A 21,550-nucleotide genomic window follows, 5' to 3' on the forward strand; every position below is an offset into this window, starting at 1 on the left:
GGGAGAGTGCCCCCTGCCCGGGGGCAGGCAGGCAGCATCTCTGGGCCTGGCTCCAGCTGCTCAGACCGGGCCTCGAGTGCCCACTACTCATCATTTCCCTGGCCGTTCTGGCTACGCCCTCCTCCCGGCTAGGAGCCTGGCTCCTTAGGATGGGAGGGGGGTCCTGCCAAGCCCCCGCCAACTTAGGGAGACACCCACCTGCCCCGATCCTTGCCACACTAGCCATCCCACACCCCTGCCCACATCCCTCCGCACCCCTCTGACCCTCAGAACGTGTCCCCTTTCCCTCCCTCCTGCCCTCTTCTCTCCATCCTACCTCCAAGCAACTCCATTTTTCTTAAAACCCAAATACATCCCTTCTGTCAACCCAGTCTTAACTCCCTAAGAGCCCGCCATCCTCCTGACTCCCAAAGCAGAGCCCCTCAGCCTACTCCTGCCTTGAAAAGTCTTGCTTCCCCCGCACCTCTATTTCTCCTCATTGGCCTTACCCACCTAGTGTCTGCCCGGAATGGCCCGGTGTAATGGAGCTGATATGAACAGACTTCACCGAATCCTTACCACCATCCTGGAGGCCAGGCAACAATGGGAGTTAAACCCATCTCCACCTATGTCACGAAAGGAGGAGAGGATGAGGCTCAGAGAGGTACAGTAAGTGGCTGGAGGTCACACGGCTGCTGAGCTGCTGACCCAGGGTTTGAACCGAGGACTGCTGGCCCTGAAGTCAGTGCTCTCAACTGTCTGCTCCACAGTCTCCCCAAACAGCCCCGGCCAGCCTGGAGTGGGGGATGATCTTTACCTCCTCCAGCCCAAACACCCGCATTCCGAGGGCAGCTTCCTCTGGCCTCCTTCACAAGAGCCACCTCTGAGGCATGCTTCACACAGAGCATTTTGCTGCTCGGCTTCGACTTCTCAAGTCTAGGATAACACCTCTGAAGCCTAGCACTGCCGTTTGTTCCAGGCTCTGGGAGAGTCAGTTAGTTGGAAAGGGCATGGGTTCGGGGCCACCCCAGGCTGGCAGTTCTCGGGGGTGAGCAGGCTGGAAGCAGTAAGTGGCCCAGGTCTCCGAGAAGCCAGAACTCCTGGAGTAGGTAGGTAACTCGGACCAAGACCCCTAAAACCCCAAGGCAGGAGAGGGTCAGAGAGGGTCACGCCAAAGGTCACACAGCCAATAGATGGCAGAACGGGAACTTCAGGGGGGGGAGTCACGTGCTAAGTTGGCACCACTGGGGCTTGAACTGAGGGTCAGGACCTATACTTCAGTCCCCTGTTTTATAACGTTACCGACCAAATCACAAATGAGAATACACCAATTTAAATGTGCAACGCAATCCCCCCGCCCACTCGTGATTCCTTTGCCTTGCTCTGTTTCCCTAACCCTCAACACCTTCTAAGACACTTGACATACTTGTGTTATTAGAACCTGACGTCCACCGGATCAGGGACCTTTGTCTCTTTTGCACTCTGGCATACTTCAAGCACCTAGAACAGTGCCTGCTCCATATAGTGAACGCTCAGTAAATATCTGAGTAAGTAAATCAGTCCAGCAAACTTTTATCGAACACTTATTACGGCCCAGCTGTGAACTGCAATCACTTTGCCGGGTCCCAAACCGACCTAGACACGAATGTTCCCTAAACCCTGTAGCAAGCCTGGTTCCAGAAAGGAGCTAGCAAACCAACCCCAATTTGAGCAAAATCCATCCATGTCCTTAAAGAACCAAACTCTCAAACAAAACGAAAACATGACACATCTCCGAACTGAAGAGAACCCACATTTCCTGGAGGCTCCCTCTGAGAAGCAACTTCACCTCACCCCCCAAAAGGCCCAGCAAGACTTAGAGAGTCCGCAGCCCCTCGGCCCAGCCACCCAGATTCACAGCTGCCGCTTTTCCAGCATTACTTCGGCGAAACGGGTCTCAGATCTGTCATGGCCCAGCTGGTGAGTGGCACTGGGCCAACTCATTTGTAGTGGACGCTCCTCCCCGGGGATGTCAGAGGAGAAGAAGGGTCCAGAAATGTCCTTGGCCTTCTGGCCTTCTCTCTAGTGCTGTCCAGTACCTCCTAGTGGGAGGGTCGCTGCAGGGGCGGGGGTGAGCAAAATCAGAGCCACCTCTGAAAGTGTGACATCTGCAGATGTGGACTCCCTGGGTTCCTGCAGCAATTCCCAAGGATCCTCCCCTTCAGTCAGCAGGGACGGGAGGGCCAGTGATTCCCAGGCGCCTCTGGGGTTGGCTGAACCAGACTGCAGAAGGCAAGACTTGGAGATTTTCATATACAGCTTTTGACCAAAGCCAAAAAGCTGTTCCAAGAAGTCCTGGGTCCGTTTGTCTCAGTCCAGGGAAGAGAACAGCAATTATCAGGAAAGAGTGTTCCAGAGAGCCGTAGGGCATTCCAGAAGGGCCGCCCTGCTTCTGAATGGTCTTCCAGAAGAGGAAACCAGTCTCCATCAGCACCCCCCCCCCCCCCCAGCCAATGGGCTACAACAGCAGCTGCAGCAGACATTTAAGGAGCTTCTGTGCCAGGCACTCTGCGTAACCTGCAGCAGAGTGGGGCCTGACACTGATCCCCGCCCCACTTTCCAGCTGTGCAACCTTAGGCATCTACTGCCTCTCTGAACCAAAGTCTTCTCATCTGCAAAATGAGAGACCGCCGTCTACTTCGTGGGATTGCTGTGGGAGTTCGCTGAGATAACGCTTAGGTGAGCCCCGAGCCTGCCACACGGTAGCGCTTAAAAAGGCGCAGTGCTTTCAAAGAAAAGGATGGGCCTATATGGAGAAAAGGGAAATTAAGAGGTCCCTAAAAGTCCTGTAAACCATTATTTACACATTTAGTTATTTCCTAAGCGTTCGTTGATGCCTGTTTGTTGTGTTTTGTTTTTCAAATAAACTTAACCCTCGCAGCATCCTGAGGGGTGTAAACGGCAGAGGGCAGAGCAACAGTCCTAATGACACAGGACGAAAACAAGGCCCCTTGAAGGTCCGGGGAGGCGGCCGGCAAGCACCCGAGGAGGGGCCCTCCGCCCTCAAACCCTCCGGAGTGGGTTCAAAACATCGGACGCGGGGATAAACTGGCTGGAGGCCATCATCAGCGGGGCAGTCGGCGCCAGGACTTTAATTCACCACTGCTAAGAAGTGGTCATCTTTTATCCCTAAAGGAAAAAACGCATGCCGGGGCCCAGACCCTGGGGAAATAAGTCAGCGCCCCGAGACGCCACACTCGTGCTTTCAACGCTGGGTCAGGCCCCGCAGAAATAAAGGAGATGGCGGCCCCCGTTCCGGAGAAACAACGAGCCCCCAGGGCTCCAAGTGGGGCACCGGGGCCCCAGAGGACACCCCCTGAGCGCCGGCCGGAGGAGGGGAGAGGACGGCGGCGGCCGCTCACCTGGCAGCGGCGTTCTGCGCTCCTGGCAGGGCCAGACCCCAGCCCGCCCGGAGCCAGGCTGGGGTCGCCCCTGCTCGGAGAGGCCCGGCCCCCCGAAGCAGCCGGCGGCAGCCCGGAACTCACCTGCCGTCGCAACCGCGCCGCCGCCGCCTGTCAGTCAAGCGCACCCACCGCTGCACCGCGCAGGGCCGTGGGGCCCGCTGGCTGCGTCCCGCCTCCTCCCCCTCAGCCGCCCAATCGGAGGAGGCGAACGCCACGAATGGGGGCGGGGCCAGGCGGGCGGTGCGGGCCGGGGGCGGGGCCAGAAGGGTTTGGGGCGGGGCAGGGCGGTGCCGGCGCTCTGCGCTCTGCGCTCTGACCTCACTGCTGCGCGCCGGAAGCAACCCGGGCCACGGCACAGGGGCGCGGCGGCCGGACCGCGGGGCCGGCAAGACCATGCCGGTCACCGGGAAGAGTTTCCGCCGGCGCCGGGCCGATTCGGAGTCGGAGGAAGATGAGCAGGACTCAGAGGAGGTTCGGTGCGTTTGGGGTGGGGCTTCCAAGGGGCCAGAAGAGACAGCGGTTTGTGATACTCATCACCGGCCAGGCTCCTCGTTGACTGTGAGCCGAGGTTGTTGTCCCTTTCTGCAGAACAAAAAACTGAGGCTCCTAGGGCTGCGGCCGCCGCCGCAAGGCCGCACAGTAGCGAGAGATTCCCCCAGGATGCGCGGTGGGTCTGATTGCAATGGGTCTAAGCGCAGGGTTGCCTTCTGGATCATTGTGCCTGCGGCTCAGCAGTTGGACAGGGATGCCGGTCGAAGTTGCCTTTTGAGTCTGAGTTCCGCGCAGGGGGTCTCAGACTGTGCGTTGCCTCTTTGCAGATTAAAACTGGAAGAGACCCGCGAGGTGCAGAACTTGAGGAAGAGGCCCAACGGGGTGAGGTGGGTATCGCAGGGGCCCCGCGGGAAGAGCAGGCGGAGATGACAGACACATGCCCCCGCCTGAGCCGCCACCACAACTATCTCTTCAGACATAGCCCCTTCTCTTGACACACTGTACACCTAACATTGCCCTGAAAGGAGTCCAGTGTTCTTTGCAGACGTTTACCCAGGAGATGGCTCGTGCCGTGTGGTCTTGAGGTTTGCTCCAGAGGTGCAAAAACAGGTTATCAATTCGTGTTTTTATTGCACCTGATTGCGAAATGCACACGAATTGTTAAGTTTGGAAAAAAATTTTGAAGTATAATCGAAAAAGTAAGCAGCACCCGTAATTCTCCCATCCACAGGTAACCAGCGTTAACGTGTAATGTTCTGTCCAGTGTCTCTCTTTTTTGGAGATTGCAAGTACTCTTATTCCGTTCTGTTTTCAGCTCATCACGTTTTGGGCATTGACATTATGGATTATTTTTCCCAAAAACCTTTTTAGTGGGCTGCATAGTATTCCACTGCGTGTATATGCCATAATTTAACTAATCCCTTACTTAGGGGCTGTTGGTCATTTGTAAATTTTCACCACCAAATATGGGTGCAATAGGTATTTTTCTACATTTGTCTTTAGCTTCCTTTTCCCGGAAGTCAAAATCTTAGAAATGAGATTTCCAAGCCCAGATAATGCCAAATGGCTTTGTAGGAAAGCCTACCACTTCACCCTACCCCCTGACCCAGCATCTAGAGTGCTTTATTTTTAAACTGTTTTATCCTTGTAGGCTTTGCCAGGTGGCTTTGGTGCCCACTCCTCAGATCTCGCCTTTGCTCTAATGTTGCAACCTACAGACTTTCTAAGTGTTCTGCCTCGTGTCTGAATTGTGCCATTTCTCGCTGTCTCTGTCTCTGTCTCACTCTGCCTTTTCTTTCTGCTCAGTGCTGTGGCCCTGCTGGTAGGAGAGAAGGTACAAGAAGAGACCACCCTCGTGGTGAGTTGTGGGGTCCTCCTTGGGAATGGAAAGCTGTGGCTGCTCTCCAGTAGGTGACTGTGTTTTCTTTTTTAAAAAAGGGGGGGGTGTGCCCGGGTGGCTCAGTTGGTTAAGTGTCCATCGTCGGCTCAGGTCATGATCTCACGGTTCATGGGTTCAAGCCCCACGTCAGGCTCTGTGCTGACAGCTCAGAGCCTGGAGCCTGCTTCAGATTCTGAGTCTCCCTCTCTCTCTAATCCTCCCCCACTCACACTCTGTCTATGTCTCTCTCAAAAATAAATAAAGGTTTTTTTTTAAATAAACATTAAAAAAAAATTTTTTAATTAAAAGAAATTACCAAAAAAAAAAAAAAAAAGACCACTGCCAATTATACAGATGCTTCCTCACAGCTGTGTTTGCTTTCTGCAGGATGACCCCTTTCAGATGAAGACAGGCGGTATGGTGGACATGAAAAAACTGAAGGAAAGGGGCAAAGATAAGTAAGTGGGGGACTCACTGAGATACAAAGTAACCTATAGCCCCTGCCTGGGTCTGTGTACCTCCAGAGAGCTGGGGCCCACAGCAGCAGCTCTAGTGGGGCATTCTGAAGTATCCTTCATGCTTTGTAGTTTAAAAACAAATGAAAGCAATGGGACGCCTGGGTGGCTCAGTAGGTGAAGCCTCTAACTTGCAGTTCGTGAGTTCGAGCCCCGCATCGGGCTCTGTACTGATGGCTCAGAGCCTGGAGCCTGGTTCAAGTTCTGTTTCTCTCTCCCTCTGCCCCTCCCTTGCTCACGCTTTGTCTCTCTGTCTCTCTCTCACTCTCAAAGATAAACAAACATTAAAATATATATATATATATATATATATATATATATATATATATATATATTTATTTATTTACTTTTAATGAAAGCCAGAACTCTTTAAAAGAGTCCTTTAACTCTTCCGCTTAGAGTGCTGTGGGTACTCTCCTTCGGAAAAGGTGCATTGTGTAGTGTGTTTCAGACCCAAGTGGAAATGTTGTTTTTGTTTTTTAAGAAACACGTGCTCTGTCTCTCTCTCAAAAATAAATGGTAAACATTAAAAAAAAAAAAAAAAAACCGACATAAGAACACAATTATAAAATAATACATTCGAATAGTGTAAAAGTATCTAGTCATTCCCCAGAGGAATCTGCAACATTTTGCTTGCTTATGTTCCTTCTGTTTACATATCACGGGTGTTTTTTTCCACAAGCAGGATGGGCTTGGGTGTGTGGGTTTTACTTGTATGATATCAGACTTGGCCTCACCGACGTGTGACTCAAAGGTTCCGCTTCTTTACCCCTCCCTCCAGGATCAGCGAGGAGGAAGATCTCCACCTGGGGACATCGTTCTCCGCGGAAACCAACCGAAGGGACGAGGATGCCGACATGTGGGTATCAGCCTGGCTGTGAGCGATGAGGCGCTGGATCCAGCCAGATACAGTCCCGAGATAGCTAGTCACAGATGACGTGTCTAGAATCATCCAAAGGCCAAGGCAGAGTTGGCCCCTGTCACTCCACCTCCCAGGCTCGTGAACTTTGAGGGAAAAAAAAATCCTAAAAATTCTTTGAATTGATGGTTCTTGGGATTTTAGATGCCCCGACTAGTAATAGTTTTCCCCTAAATATTGTAGGAATAAAACACTGCACTTGCCCACCTTTTCACTGACGAGAGACTGTTAACCAAATAAATGACCACCGTCGACCGTTGCATTCTGTTTTCAGCGAACCTTAACATCTATTAACAGCAATAGATTGGGAGGACACAATCTCACCACAGAGGTTGGTGCTTTAAAGTCAAAAAAAAGTTCTGCGTGGTGAAAGAAACTCGAATTAATTTTCACGTTTCTCATTTTTCCACGGACTGATGAACACTCCTGGGCCATCACTGCTCTGTGGGCCAGTGTTGGGGACCACTCATTTTAAAGAGAGGTTTTGTGAGCTTCCCGCCTCTCCCTGAGGCCTGCGGGTTTCTCATTTCAGGATGAAGTACATCGAGACAGAGCTCAAGAAGAGGAAAGGGATCGTGGAACACGAGGAACAGAAAGTCAAGCCAAAGAATGCAGAGGACTGTCTTTACGAACTTCCGGAAAACATCCGTGTCTCCTCAGCCAAGAAGACCGAAGAGATGCTTTCCAACCAGATGCTAAGCGGCATCCCCGAGGTGGACCTAGGCATCGAGTACGTTTCAGACCCCGATCTAGCCTCTCTCCTGCCCTGGGCCCACGGAAGAGCGCTCTGCTTTCTGGCTAAGGGGACTGTTTCTTACCTGTCTCCTTGGAAACCCACAAATAACTCTATTTTCTTGGGTAGGCGGAGATGCTTGTGCCCAGAGCATCCGAAGGATAGGTCAGCGTTGCTAGGGAGATGCTAGAGAAGGTCTCCTGAAAGCAAAAGCGTGGTGTTTTGTTTGTTGAGATATAAGAAACACATAACGTCATGCTGGTTTCAGGTATACAACGTAAGGATTATTTGTATGCAAGCGTTTATTTTTACGTTGTCTTTGTTCACAGCTCTTCGGCTGTTCTGCTCAGGCCCTTGTAGTCCTCTGTTTTCTTACCCATCCCATGAGCCTCCTTTTCATTTTTGCAAAACACCAGCTCTAAAACAGGATTGTCATGGAAGAAATATGACAGTCAGAATCCTCTTTGGGCGTAAGAGAAAGTTGGGAGGCTTCTGGGTCCTCGCCTCTTTTCTGGAACTAGCTTCGAGCCTTAGGTAGTTTTCTTTCCTTCTCTGGGGCTCAGTTTCCCCTTGATCAGAAGAGGACAGTAAGGGGCGCCTGGGTGGCTCAGTCGGTTAAGCATCCCAACTCTTGATTTTAGCTCAGGTCCTAATCCCAGGGTCGTAGGATCGAGCCCCATGTCGGCTCTGCTGACAGTGTGGAGCCCGCTTGGGAGTGTCTGTCTCTCCCCCCACCCCCACTCACATGCACTCTCTCTCCCTCAAAATAAGCATTAAAAAAAAAAAAAGAAGACAATAGATAATGCATCTTCGACAGCCGTGAGAACACACGAGCTGGGAAACTGCGGAGCCCTGTGCTCCAGAGGGTGATTTCCTCATGCACCGGCGCGTTTCCAGCCTGACTGGCAGTTCTGTCTGAGAACCGAAGGCGGGAGGACTGAATACATGGTGTGACTCCCTTCTCCCCACAGCGCAAAAATAAAAAATATCATTTCCACGGAGGATGCCAAGGCCCGTCTGCTGGCAGAGCAGCAGAACAAGAAGAAAGACAGCGAGACGTCTTTCGTGCCCACCAACATGGCCGTGAATTACGTGCAGCACAACCGATGTAAGCTGCTCTGGGCAAGCAGCCCCCCTGTCCTGTTGGCTTGCCACCCCCCCACCCCCACCCCCCAAGTTCCTGTATTTTGTCTGACGCGTCCCCTGGTCTCTTTCGATCCAGTTTATCACGAGGAGCTCAATGCCCCCATTCGGAGAAACAAAGAAGAGCCCAAAGCACGACCCTTGAGAGTGGGTGACACGGAGAAGCCAGAGCCTGAGCGTAAGTACAGCGGAGGCCCCAGAGCTGCCCGGAGCAGTCATCAAGCCCCTGGAGGCGGGGTGGACTCTGCAGGGGTGGGGCTTGGGCTCTGGGGCCGGGGCATCTGGGTTCCACTCCACGTTCGTTTCCCTTCCCCTTGCCAAGCCTCGGTTTGCTCATTTGTAAATGGGGATAGTAACAAAACCTACTGTTAGGGGTTGCTCTGACGATTCACTGGGCTATTAAATATCAAATATAATAGAAACTCAAAAACTTTGCATATTTCAATAAGCAAAACTAAACTCAGAGTTACTCATAATTTTGCCAAAGGTGAGCGCCGTTAACATTTTTATGTGTCGCCTTCCAGACTTTAAAAAAATATTGACGTAGGGGGGCCTGGGTGGTTCCGTCGGTTAGGCATCCGACTTCAGCCTAGGTCATGATCTCGCTGTTTGTGAGTTCAAGCCCCACATCGGGCTCTGTGCTGACAGCTCAGGGCCTGGAGCCTGCTGCGGATTCTGTGTCTCTTTCTCTGTCTGCCCCTTCCCTACTCACACTCTCTCTGAAAAATAGAAATAAACGTAAAAACTATATCGATGCATACAGAAACATATGCCGTACACATACTTCATAGGGTCTCCTCGTTTTTCACTCAGTAGTGTGCCCTGCACGGCTCTCTGGGACAGTAAATACGTATTTTCCCTTTCAGTCGCCTCGTGTTCCGCGGCATGGAGCTACTCCGGTTCCCTCTAGTCGGACGCTTACGTGGTTTCTCATTTTCCCCCATTTAATCACTGTCGGGCTGACCCTTTTTGCCTACATCATGTCCTTCGGCTACATGCCAAGAAGTCGCCAACGCTCCTCTAGAAGTGGGGTGCTGATTTGTCCCTCCCCCTCCACTAGCAGCATCCAGCTGTGCCCCTTTCCCTCCAAGGGTCTTCTTTTTCGTACCAATGGGGTGAGCCTAAGGAAATGCTAAATTTGCTGAGGCTTCTGAAAATCCAGACTGTTTGCTTTTTCTTCCTTCCTTCCTTTTTTTTTTTTTTGATATTTTTATTTATTTTTGAGACAGAGACAGAGCGTGAGCGGGGGGAGGGGCAGAGAGAGAGGGGGACACAGACTCCGAAGCAGGCTCCAGGCTCTGAGCCGTCAGCACAGAGCCCGACACGGGGGCTCGAACTCACAGACGGTGAGATCATGACCTGAGCCGAAGTCAGGCGCTTCACCGACTGAGCCACCCAGGCACCCCCCTCTTTTTTTTTTTTTTTTTTTTTTTTTTTTTTAAGATTTTAAGTAATCTCTACACTCACCACAGGGCTTGAACTCACAACCAGATCAAGAGTCACTCATTCCGCTGATGGAGCCAACCAGGCGCCCCGCTTTTTCTTCCTTCTTACTTGAGAAATTATTTTCTATACCGTCTTGGGTGCACAGTCATTAATTCCCAAAGAGTTTTGTGTTATTCCCACATAGTAAGCAAGGACTTTGGAGTCACCAGACTTGGGTTCAACTCTCAACCTACGTTCACTTTCCGAGTGACCTTGAGGAAGACCATCTAAGCTCTCTGAACGGTGATGGCAATATGTCCCCGTTTGAATTGCCGTGAGGGTTAAAAAAAAGGCATATCTAGGGGCGACTGGGTGGCTCAGCTGGTTAAGCGTCCGACTTCGGCTCAGGTCATGATCTCGCGGTTTGTGAGTTCGAGCCCCGCGTCGGGCTCTGTACTGACGGCTCGGAGCCTGGAGCCTGCTTCGGATTCTGTGTCTCCCTCTCTCTCTGCCCTTCCCCTGCTCATGCTCTGTCTCTTTCTGTCTCAAAAATAAATAAACATTAAAAAAATAAATAAGCCGTATCTAAAAGTATTTAGCACCAGGCCTTGTACCTAATCAAACTCTCCCTGAAATAGAACACCTGTTGTCACCTGTTCCCATGCTGATGTCAGCATACCCCACCGCACCGTCATCTGACTCCACCCTGTGTTTATTTCACTCACTCAGTAACCAGTCTTTACTGAGGCCCTACTATGTTCCTATTCACCAGGGTAGGCCCTGGGGCTTCTGTGGGGAATGAGGCAGGCGTGGTCCTAGCCTAAGCAGAGCTAAAAACCTGTCGGTTGATTCCAGCACGGCCAACAGCTTCTGCTCTTTTCCTTCTCAGGGTCCCCTCCTAACCGCAAGCGTCCTGCTAACGAGAAGGCTACCGATGACTATCACTATGAGAAGTTCAAGAAGATGAACAGACGCTACTAAGGGTAGCAAAAGGGAGAAGTGCAGGATGGACGTAAACAGCACTGTCCCCTCCCTAACCCCTTGACAGACGGCTTCCCAGACAGAGGTGGACAGAAGTTTATTTGCTACCAGACAGTTCCCCAAACTGATCTCCACTGGTCCTGCCACTTAGCTGCTGGATTTTCTGGGCACTGCGTTTGCGACCTTTGAAACAAGACAATGTGGAGTTTTCCTGTTTGGGGGCAAACTCCGTTCTTGTGTGAGCATTATAAAATCTTGTTTGTAAATCTATTGACTTTCTCTGAATATTTGCCCTGGGTCGGGAAGAAACAGCGGTGTTCGAAGCAAGAGAACACCCTTTCGCTCGTGCTACTATTATAATATATACGCAATCGTGTCTTGTACTTTCAAATTCCTGGAGGTCAGGAACGCGCCCTTCACCGTGTGTAGTGGGTCCAGCTCACAGCAGAAAAGTCTAGGATGGGATCAAAGGGACACTGGTATTTTCTGACTTTTACAAAGTTACCGGTTTCTTTTCATCAAGAAAGAAAAAAAATTTCTATCACTTTCAGCACTTAAGTATTAAATATGAAATGAATCCAACCATACAATTCGTACTGTGTCTCCTTATACCAACCCCAGGTAATGTGTTGAGAGCCTGTGGGTTGGGCAGCGCAAATGCAAAACTCAAGTTACTAAGAGAGACTGTCTCATTTAGTTTAAAGATGTAGGGGCGCCTGGGCGGCCCAGTCGGTTTGGCACCCGACTCTTGGTTTCGGCTCGGGTTGTGATCCCAAGGTCATGGGATCGAGCCCTGTCTCGGGCTCGGCACTGAACGTGGAGCCTGCTTGGACTCTCTCTCTCTCTCTCTCTCTCTCTCTCTCTCTCTCTCTCTCTCTCTCTCAAAAAAAAAAAAAAAACAAAAGTAGGCTTCAACCTGCCAGCTCTCGGGTACAGTGCCCCCATGCTGTCATTTTCCTGAGGCACTGACACGTGTTGAGATGAGAAAAGGGCAGGTGGGTTGACTTCTGGGCTGACTCATTGTAGGTGTTGCAGCTAGAGGAGTTTGCCTTTGGAGTCCAAGCTCAGCCCTGCTTATATCCTTCAGGCCCCGAGCCTGTTATATCCTTCGACAATCTCTCGGAGCCTGTTTTCTCATCTGTAAAATGGAGATCGTTTTTCATTTTTATTTTTTTCCCTCCACTAAAATGCATGGTAGTGAAGGCAGGAATCACCTATGCCTTGTTTTTGTTTTTGTTTTTGTTTTCCCTTGAATTCCCAGGGTCTAGTCCATAACCCAACACACTGGCAATCCTCAACCCTACGAATGAATGAGTGAATGAGTGGAAGAATCCTTAGTCATCATGTTGATAGTATGTATCCTGCATATGATGCCATAAAAGTAGCACTCTACCCGTGTAACGTTTCCTCCTCAACGCTCATAACCACAGTCTAACCAAAAGAAAAACATCAAATTCCAATAGTGGGCCATCCTCTGAAAGATTTGACCAAGTACTCCCCAAAACTGTCAAGGTCGTCAAAACCAAGGAGAGCTTGGGGCGCCTGGGTGGCGCAGTCGGTTAAGCGTCCGACTTCAGCCAGGTCACGATCTCGCGGTCCGTGAGTTCGAGCCCCGCGTCAGGCTCTGGGCTGATGGCTCGGAGCCTGGAGCCTGTTTCCCATTCTGTGTCTCCCTCTCTCTCTGCCCCTCCCCCGTTCATGCTCTGTCTCTCTCTGTCCCAAAAAATAAATAAAAAACATTGAAAAAAATTAAAAAAAAAAAAAAAAAACCAAGGAGAGCTTGAGAAACAGTCTTAGCCAAGAGGAGCTTAAGGAGACATGAAAACTAAATATAACGCGGTATCTTGGGACAGGATCCTAGATCAGATACAGGGCATTAGGTAAAAACTAAGGAAACGCTTTAGTTCTAGCAATATAGGTTCGCTAATCTTAACAAATGTCAACACATTAATATGTTAATACGGGAAATTATGTGGGAGGATATATAGGACCTCTCTGTACTATCTTCTCAATTTTTCTGTAGATCTAAAATTATTCCCCACCGCCCCCCCAATTTTTTTCTTTCGTGGACTCCAGCGGCCTCCGTCTTTCACCTCCCGGAAGCAAGAAAGCGCCCCGCCCCTCACAAAGATGGTGGCCACAGCGGCGCGAGGAGACCCGCCCCGCACAAAGATGGCGGCCGCGCCCGGGAGGAACCGGAAGCGCGGTCTGGCAGCGGCGCGGGTCCGGGGCAGGCGCGAGAACGCTCGGGCGGCGCGGGTCCGGGCATGAAGCTGGGCCGGGCCGCGCTGGGCCTGCTGCTGCTGGCGCCTTTGACGGTGCGGGCGGTGGAGCCCATCAGCCTGGGACTGGCCCTGGCCGGCGTCCTCACCGGCTACATTTACCCGCGCCTCTATTGCCTCTTCGCGGAGTGCTGCGGCCAGAAGCGGAGCCTCAGCAGGGAGGGTAGGACGGGGGGCGGGGGCGGGGCGGGGCGGGCCCGGGACCCGAAGCCGGAGCGGCCCGGGCGGGGTGGCGCCGGGCTCCCGGCCACGACCACGACCACGACCACGACGGACCGGGGTTGGTCGGAGACCCGAGCAGGCGAGCTGCGGCCCGGGCCGCTTCCTCCGCCGAGAGTTTCCCTCCTTCCTGGAGGGGCGGTGGGAGCTCGGCCTGCCGATCCGCAGCCCTTTCCGGCCGGGCGGTGCCCGGGGAGGGGCAGAGCTGGGGCGAGGGGCGCAGGGAATGGGCAGGGCTAGCAGGGGGAGGGCCTCGAGCCCTCCCGCCCCGGCCACCCCCGGGGGCCCCGTGCTGACGTACCTCCGCGTTTCACAAGGTGCTCCGAGAGCTGAGCTGGCCTTGCTGGCTTTCACGGGCGCCTGTAACCCTGGGCTAGATTTCGCCAGACACACGGACACCCCGTCCCTGACCGGCTTTGTTTTTCCCAGCGCTGCAGAAGGATCTGGACAGCAAGCTCTTTGGACAGCATCTTGCAAAGAAAGTCATCCTAAATGCTGTGTCTGGCTTCATAAGCAACCCGAAGCCGAAGAAACCTCTCACGCTCTCTCTGCACGGGTGGACGGGCACCGGCAAAAATTTCGTTAGCAAGATCATCGCGGAGAATATTTACGAGGGTGGTCTGAACAGTGACTATGTCCACCTGTTTGTGGCCACACTGCACTTCCCACACGCCTCCAACATCACCCTGTATAAGGCAAGAGCGGAATTTTGGAATCCTTCCTGGATGATGCTGGGTTTCCGGGGTTTCTTTGCTGTGGGGTGGAACGCGGGAATTGCGTGTTGGAATGAATGAGCTGGGAAGACGGCTGCCTGCGCCTGTTCCCCTCTGAAAGGTGTGGAAGTTCGGGGGAGTTTGAGGTGGAGCAGTTAATACCGTCAGAGCTTTGTGACGGTTGCTGGTGAAAACAGGCTCAGTATGCTACTTATTTTAGTAAGGGGAGTCGTGGGATTTTAGAGATGGACGTGATCAAATCCAAGCTAAAGATCATCGCGCCTAACTCACGTCGTAAAAGAGGAAATGTTTCCAGAAAGGCCTAAGGGGGTTTAGCTAAAGTGTCGCAAACTGCTTTTACGGTTTAACTCGCTGGTAAACAGCCTGGACTTTGGCAACAGACACGCCTAGATGTGAGTCCTAACTCTCCCACATGCCAGCTGTGTAGTCTCGGGACCGTCCCCTGAGCTGAGACCCAGGTTCTTCTCTGTAAGGCGTGGTTGTGAGAAATCCCTGAGCTCTGTCGAGCTTGTCACATGCCGCCTGCCACACGAGCCTTCAGATACATGTCCACTCTTGTTTTGTTTTCTTTTTTTTTTTTTTTAATTTTTTAAATGTTTATTTATTTCTGAGACAGAGAGAGACAGCATGAACGGGGGAGGGTCAAAGAGAGAGAGGGAGACACAGAATCTGAAACAGGCTCCAGGCTCCGAGCTGTCAGCACAGAGCCCGACACGGGGCTCGAACTCACGAACCGTGAGATCGTGACCTGAGCTGAAGTCAGATGCTCAGCCAACTGAGCCATCCAGGCGCCCCTCTGCCTTCTTCAAGAAGGCTGGTGTAGGGGCGCCTGGGTGGCTTGGTCGGTTAAGCGTCCGACTTCGGCTCAGGTCACGATCTCACGGTCCGTGGGTTCGAGCCCCGTGTCGGGCTCTGTGCTGACAGCTCGGAGCCTGGAGCCTGCTTCCGATTCTGTGTCTCCCTCTCTCTCTGACCCTCCCCCGTTCATGCTCTGTCTCTCTCTGTCTCAAAAATAAATAAACGTTAAAAAAAAAAAAAAAAAAAAAAGAAGGCTGGTGTACAGAGGATACGTGTTAAATCACCATTTTTTTTTTTAGGTTTATTTATTTATTTTGAGAGAGAGCATGCAAGAGTGGGGGAAGGGCAGAGAGAGGGGGAGAGAATCCCAAGAGGTTCCGTGCTCCCGGCGCAGAGCCCGACGTGGGACTCGATCTCACGACCTGGTCCAAACTCGAGAGTCAGGCGCCTAGCCGACTGAGCCACCCAGGCGCCCCTAACACCGCCACTTTAATGACAGGGACCAGCAACTCAATGACACAGCATCATCATGCTCTCTCACAGCACAGGAATTCTAACCAACCTGGGGCTTTGGAACCAGGCAGGGCACAGCTCAGATCCCAGCTCTCCCACATCCTAATTTTATAATCTTGGGCGAGATGACGAAGCTGTATGCCTCAGTTTCCCGATCTGTGAAACGGGTATGATCGTGCCCCCTGCACGGAGGTGTGGGGAGGAAGCAAAGAGCTTGTGTGTGTAAAGTTCTGAGCACAGTGCCGAGCACACAGTAAACGCTCTGTGAGTGCGGCCGTTGTGGCACTAAGGCTCGTGCCGGTTGTTTTCCGTTGCACCTGCTGAGAACTTCGCCTTGGCTTCTCCCCTCTGTAATTCAGGATCAGTTACAGTTGTGGATTCGTGGCAACGTGAGCACCTGTGCAAGGTCCATCTTCATATTCGATGAAATGGATAAGATGCACGCTGGCCTCATAGATGCCATCAAGCCTTTCCTCGACTATTATGACCACGTGGATGGGGTCTCCTACCAGAAAGCCATCTTCATATTTCTCAGGTAAGGCCAGGGCTGGGACACGATTGAAGCACCCCGGCCGTGAGTCCGTGGGCTCCGGGATAGAAGCCAGTCCTCACTCACGGGAATTCTGTTGCAGCAACGCGGGGGCAGAAAGGATCACAGACGTGGCTTTAGATTTCTGGAGAAGCGGAAAGCAGAGGGAAGACATCAAGCTCAAAGACATGGAACCGGCCTTGTCTGTGTCGGCCTTCAACAACAAGAACAGTAAGTGCGGCCAGGCCAGCCGGTACTGACCCCTCCCGTGCGTGATCCTGCGTCCCGAAGTCTTAGATCGTCAGCCTCACCGTCGCCTGGGAGCTGGCTCGAAATGCAAATTCTCAGTCCCTTCCCCAGACCTTCCGAGTCAGGATTTCTGAGCGGAGGCCGTGTGAAGCTCCAGGTGACTCTCATACGCTCTCCCGTTTGCCGAGTGCTCTTTTAAAGAGAGAGGGACGTTCTTGATCTTCGAGGTCTTAAAGATTGGTTCCCTGTTTTCTTTAGTTTAATCATTTTCCTTTGTAGAAGAAAAGCAGGTGGTTGAGCAGGGAAGGCCGCTGTGGGCGGCCAGAGAGGACCAGAGAGGACTGGTCCGGTCCCTCTTTCTGTGTGTTGCTCCAGAACTGGGAGGTTCTGGGCACGAGCATAAGGGCCGAATAGCGGGTGGGCCCGCGTTCTGCACTCCAGCTGCCCATTTCCTTTATCTTCCCGGTGACCTCGTGGGGTAGAAACCGTCATCCTCCTCATTTTATAGATGAGGAAACAGGCTCAAAAGAGAGCCGCTTGCCCAAGGCGCACAGCCTGCTCAGTGGCTCTGATCGCAGAGCCTGATCTTTTCGCCACCAAGTTCACGGCTTTTCCAGTGACCTCACACACCTTTGACCTTGAACCCTCAGAGGTGGGAAGTCCCCATGATGCAGAATGACTCACCGGGTAACCTGCGAGCCATGCAGGTGGACTATTGCCATTTGAGCCTGCTCTGTTCGGGTTCCTTCTTGAGCTTAGAGAGCAGAAGTTCTTTGAAACAAGAAGTCGATATTGCTGCAGAGATACTTGGACAGTATGGGGTGTTCATGTCCATTTGTGTAGCTGGAATATTACTGATGGAAGACAGGATAGTTTGTGACATGTTCACTGGTTCTCTGGCGAGCCAAACAGTATGAGCACTCGCAGCAGATGCCTTAGCCTAAATGCTTCAGCAAGATGAGGCCAGTTGCCTAGAACCCACATTGCAGGAGGTTACAAAGGGTCCCAGAGTATAAGCTTCAGGATGAGCCGGACCTAGCTCAGCCATTTACTGACTGTGGCCTCAGGCAGATGGCTGAACTCATTCATTCATTCATTCATTCAGCAAATACTGAGCTCCTACTAGGTGGCAGGCACGGGTCCCAGAACTGGGGATGCAACAGTGAACAAAAACAAATCCTTATCCTCATGGAGTTTTATATCCTAGTGATAATACACCAGGAAATGTGTCAGATGATGGGATATCTGTTATCTGTATAGAGGCAGAGATGTATCTTCTTTCCATCCCCAACAGGTAAAAAGTTAAGTCCATAAAGAGGGCTTGGGGGTGCTGGAATGAGGATGGGTGGTGGTTTTAATAGAGTGGTCAAGGGCGGCTCACTGTGAGGGTGACATTTGAGCTGACCCGAGGACTGCGGGAGTGAGCCATGTGGGCACCACAGGGAACAGCATTCCATCAGAGGGAACAGCACACGCAAGGGCACTGAGGTGGGGGTGTGCCCAGGGTCACTGTGGCAGTCCAGGATGAATAAGGGAGAAAAGGGGGTCGGATAAGAGGCAAGTCTTGGCACTGGGGGTGCTGGTCACAAAAGGCCAGGGTCGGGGGGGGGGGGGAGGGCCTCGGGCAGGCCTTGGGTTTGACTCCCAGTGGAGGAGGGAGCTGCTGGAGTGTTTTGAGCAGTGACATGACCAGACTTAGTTTATCAGGACCACGCTGGCCACTGGGTGGAGCATAGACTAAAGGCAGTGGGGGCAGGGACCCCAGGCGGGAGCTGTGGCCTGGACCCGCGTGCTAGCAGTGAGCCGAGTGGGGTGACATGCTGTGATTAGGATGTGTGTTGAAGGTCGAAACCCTCAGAAGGTGGAATAAGATTTCCTAAAGGATTGGTGTGGGAATGAGAGAGCCCCAAATCAAGGGTCCGGCTTGAGCCATGAGACGGGTGGTCGTGCCCCTTAGGGGGACAGGCCGTGGAGTCGCAGGTTGGTGGGGCCGGGTAGGAGACGGGTGTGGGCAGTGAGCAGGGCGCCCCTGCGGAGATGCGGAGCCGATGGCTGGCCGGTCCAGTGGGGTTCCAGCGGGGCGCTCAGGCTGAGGGGACCCACTGGGGAGTGGTCTGTAGATGGTTTTGAAAGAGACTGAGATCATTGTTCCTCCAGAATGCTCTGGCTGTGGTCAGGTTCGTCACCTCCTCAGCCCGGCCTCGTCGGCCCACAATGGCAGAGTAGCCTGTCCTCCGTGCTCACTCGCCCCATCTCGGTGCTCACAGCACCACCCCCCCGGCACTATCTGAAATTGTCTGTTTGCTGGCTTGTGGGGCTGTGAACCCCTGAGGGCACTGGCCCTGTCTGCTGGCTCTGGGCTCTCCCGGGGACCCAGAGCTTGCCTGTCCGCAGAGAGGGCCTTCAGGAAATGAGCTGTCCCACCCTGCTCGGCCATTGGTTTTGTTCTTTCCCACGGCCAGACTCCCCCATCCAGGCACTGAGGTCTTTCCTGAGCACCAGTCGTGTGCAAAGCACTGCTGGGAAAGGAAAGCATACAGTCCGGTTGTGGCACTGGGCGTTACGATGAGAAACACGTATTTGGCCTTTGTCTCTGCTTCTGGCCCAGACCTCCTGAAAACACTTGGAACTTCCTAAGTAATAAAGGTGTCTTGATATTCATAACAAACCCCAGTCAACCACATCTGAGTTTGCGTTAATGAGGGGACTTTTGGGAAGCATCTAAAGGGCACGGGGCTGGCTTCCAGGGGAACCAACCGTGTGACTGGAGGGTTGGAACTTTCAGTCCCACCCCCTGATGCCGGGGAACCAGAGGGGGCAGGGGCTGGAGGTGGAATCCGTTGCCAGCAGCCAGTGAATTAATCAGTTGTGCCCATGTAATGAAGCCTCCATAAAAACCTGGCAGGTTGGGGTTCGGAGAGCTTCCAGGGTGAACACATGGAGATCTTGGAGGGGCCTTCTGCCCCTCCTGTCCCTTCTGCCTCTTCCTGTCCCTCCCTGTCTCTTCCATCTGGCTGTTCGGGAGTTAGGTTCCTGTATTGAGCTGAAATTGTAGCTCACCCAGCCCGTGTTGGAGAATTGCTTGGGGGTGTGGGAAAAAAGCCCACACATTGGAATTGGTGTCACAGACCAGGATTGAGGCACCAGAGTTCAGCGGCAAAGCGGAAGGGAAACGGGTCACTTGGAGGAGTGCGGGGTGTGACCCAGCGGGTGCCGCATGGTCAGGAGGGGGTGCGTGTGTGCTGGGCCCTCCTGGGAGTCCAGGAGGGGACGTGCGTGGGTCACAGGGCGGGTGCAGGCCCCGCACTCGCCCTGGGTGAAAACACACGGCAAAGTCTGTGCCCTGCGGCCGCAACAGGGCACTGTCTTCACACTGTATCGCTCTGAGGGTTCCAGTTCTCGGTCCCCAGATGCGCCGTGTGGTCTGGACGTGCGGGCAGTGGTGGTAGGTTTCTGTCCTGTTGTCGATCCAGCCACTGAAAGTCCAGTGAATCCCGAGTTCCCCAAGTAGGGGAGTGGCTGGTCCTCTCCTGGGACTCCTCTCCCCTCGTGCTTTCTCTGAAACCCTGCCAGCCTGGGAACCATGTCCCTCCGCGCTCCGCTCTGCCTCTCAGCTTGTTGCCGGCACCCTGGGCTGGCGGGCCTCTCTCCCGCTTCAGATCTGTCAGCCCATCGGAGAGGCCTCCCCTGAGCCCGAGGCTAAGGTGCCACGTCACCCCTGCTTTGCTTTCGTGGAGGCATCACCGCTCGGTCTCGCCCGTGGGCACACCCCCGGGTTACATCTGCCCCCGTGGACCACAGGCTCCACCTCCGGGTCCGGCACCCCTTGGACGCCCGGTGGATGTGTGTCGGATGGCTGGGTGGGCAGGGGGACGATGGATGAACAGCACCTTTTTCTTTTTCCCAGGTGGCTTCTGGCATAGCAGCTTAATTGACCGAAATCTCATTGATTATTTTGTTCCCTTCCTCCCCCTGGAATACAAACACCTAAAAATGTGCATCAGAGTTGAAATGCAGTCCCGAGGCTTTGAAATCGATGAGGACATTGTAACCAAAGTGGCTGAGGAGATGACATTTTTCCCCAAAGAGGAGAAAGTTTTCTCCGACAAAGGCTGCAAAACTGTGTTCACCAAGTTAGATTACTACTACGACGACTGACTGCTTCGAGTTGGAGGAGAAGGAACTCGGCACTTGGCTCCGTGCCCTGGAGGAGGACAGAGCAGATGCTTCCTGCTGGACCGAACGGGAACCTTCCTGAGCAGTTTTCATCCACCGGGGCCTCCGGGCGTCACACCCCCTACAGATCACGGACCTCGGAACAGCCCCAGAGCCTTCCGAGGCGGTGGCAGCGGTCAGCTCCCCGTCCACTCGTACGAGGGCTCATGATTTTTAAAAAAATCATGTTTTAATTTCAAGTGTTTCTGTTTCAAGGAAGGATGTCTAAGTTTTACTGAAAATGTGGTAACGTTATTTAAAATGTTTTTAACCTCATGAGAAGCTTTTCAGACTCTATGTTATTGGCTTTACGTGTTTCTCGAAGTTCCCGTCACCATATCCTAGACACCGATGTCTTTACTGAAAAGAAGCCCAAGGCTGGGTCCTTGGCACACGGTCCCTAGGATGGCAGAACCGGGGACCAAGGCTGGAGCCGTGATCAGACCTGTCACAGGATGACCATCGCAAGGGGCAATGATGTGTTTGGATACAGGGAAAGTATGTAAGAGGACACACGTGGGGGGGCGCCTGGGTGCCTCAGTTAAGCGGCCGACTCTTGACTTTAGCTCAGGTTGTGATCTCGCAGTTTGCGAGTTCAAGCCCCGTGTCGGGCTCCTCACCGACAGTGCGGAGCCTGCTTGGGATTCTCTCTCCCCGTCTCTGCCTGTCCCCTGCCCATGCTCTCTCTCAAAAATAAATTTTAAAAAAATTTAAAAATTTTTAAAAAAGGAGGACCCACTGAGGCCCCTCACAGATAAGCCTTAAGTACCCTTTCCAAGGGTTTTGATCTCGGTAACATTGTGAACATTCGCGAGAGACAGAGTTTCCTTGCAGTAAAAATGTTTCCAGCTTGTCGGTTGCCATTCAGCTTTACAAAGGAAGACCCCGCCCTGTTTTCCATTCCTGAATGAGCCATACGTCGTCTGGCAAGTTTTGCCATATTTTTAAAAGCCATCCTCGTTAGGTTTTGGTTGTTCAATGAGAATTCCCAAAACCTGTTAGG

At 52.8% G+C, this 21,550-nt stretch overlaps 3 protein-coding genes and 2 long non-coding RNA genes across 8 annotated transcripts in view; 3 read left to right on the forward strand and 2 right to left on the reverse strand.

The window, feature by feature from the left end:
- USP20 (ubiquitin specific peptidase 20) overlaps positions 1–3,597 on the reverse strand; it is a 46,707-nt gene extending 43,110 nt beyond the window's left edge. Inside the window, exon 1 of one of the 3 annotated variants that reach the window (XM_058693829.1) lies at positions 3,504–3,597. The gene's annotated coding sequence lies outside the window, so the exon portion shown is untranslated. Of the gene's footprint in view, positions 1–3,380 lie in introns of all 3 variants that reach the window. The other 2 variants (XM_058693833.1, XM_058693830.1) reach the window with 2 other exon arrangements.
- Positions 2,512–3,036, forward strand: LOC131491208 (uncharacterized). Its single transcript, XR_009251356.1, has 2 exons — positions 2,512–2,697; positions 2,900–3,036. It is a non-coding gene; the product is annotated as an uncharacterized LOC131491208 (long non-coding RNA).
- Positions 3,598–3,737: 140 nt separating the features above from the next.
- C12H9orf78 (chromosome 12 C9orf78 homolog) lies at positions 3,738–11,590 on the forward strand. 2 transcript variants are annotated; one of them, XM_058693837.1, is made up of 9 exons: positions 3,738–3,898; positions 4,241–4,300; positions 5,220–5,271; positions 5,680–5,750; positions 6,589–6,666; positions 7,259–7,456; positions 8,431–8,567; positions 8,682–8,780; positions 10,917–11,590. In XM_058693837.1, the coding sequence occupies exons 1-9, from the start codon at positions 3,816–3,818 to the stop codon at positions 11,006–11,008; spliced, it is 870 nt and encodes a 289-aa protein (XP_058549820.1). In that variant the 5' UTR covers positions 3,738–3,815; the 3' UTR covers positions 11,009–11,590. The 2 variants fall into 2 exon arrangements, with proteins under 2 accessions (XP_058549820.1, XP_058549821.1); XM_058693838.1 differs by lacking the exons at positions 3,738–3,898; positions 4,241–4,300 and having other exon boundaries at positions 5,247–5,320.
- LOC131491207 (uncharacterized) lies at positions 9,069–13,939 on the reverse strand. Its single transcript, XR_009251355.1, has 2 exons — positions 13,811–13,939; positions 9,069–9,321 (listed from the first exon to the last, which is right to left on the reverse strand). It is a non-coding gene; the product is annotated as an uncharacterized LOC131491207 (long non-coding RNA).
- TOR1A (torsin family 1 member A) lies at positions 13,206–20,821 on the forward strand. The gene is made up of 5 exons (XM_058693836.1): positions 13,206–13,453; positions 13,939–14,204; positions 15,914–16,089; positions 16,187–16,314; positions 20,240–20,821. The coding sequence occupies exons 1-5, from the start codon at positions 13,276–13,278 to the stop codon at positions 20,488–20,490; spliced, it is 999 nt and encodes a 332-aa protein (XP_058549819.1). The 5' UTR covers positions 13,206–13,275; the 3' UTR covers positions 20,491–20,821.
- The last annotated feature ends 729 nt before the right edge of the window (positions 20,822–21,550 follow it).

Source organism: Neofelis nebulosa, chromosome 12 (genome assembly GCF_028018385.1).
Source record: "Neofelis nebulosa isolate mNeoNeb1 chromosome 12, mNeoNeb1.pri, whole genome shotgun sequence".
Classification (NCBI taxonomy): domain Eukaryota; kingdom Metazoa; phylum Chordata; class Mammalia; order Carnivora; family Felidae; genus Neofelis; species Neofelis nebulosa.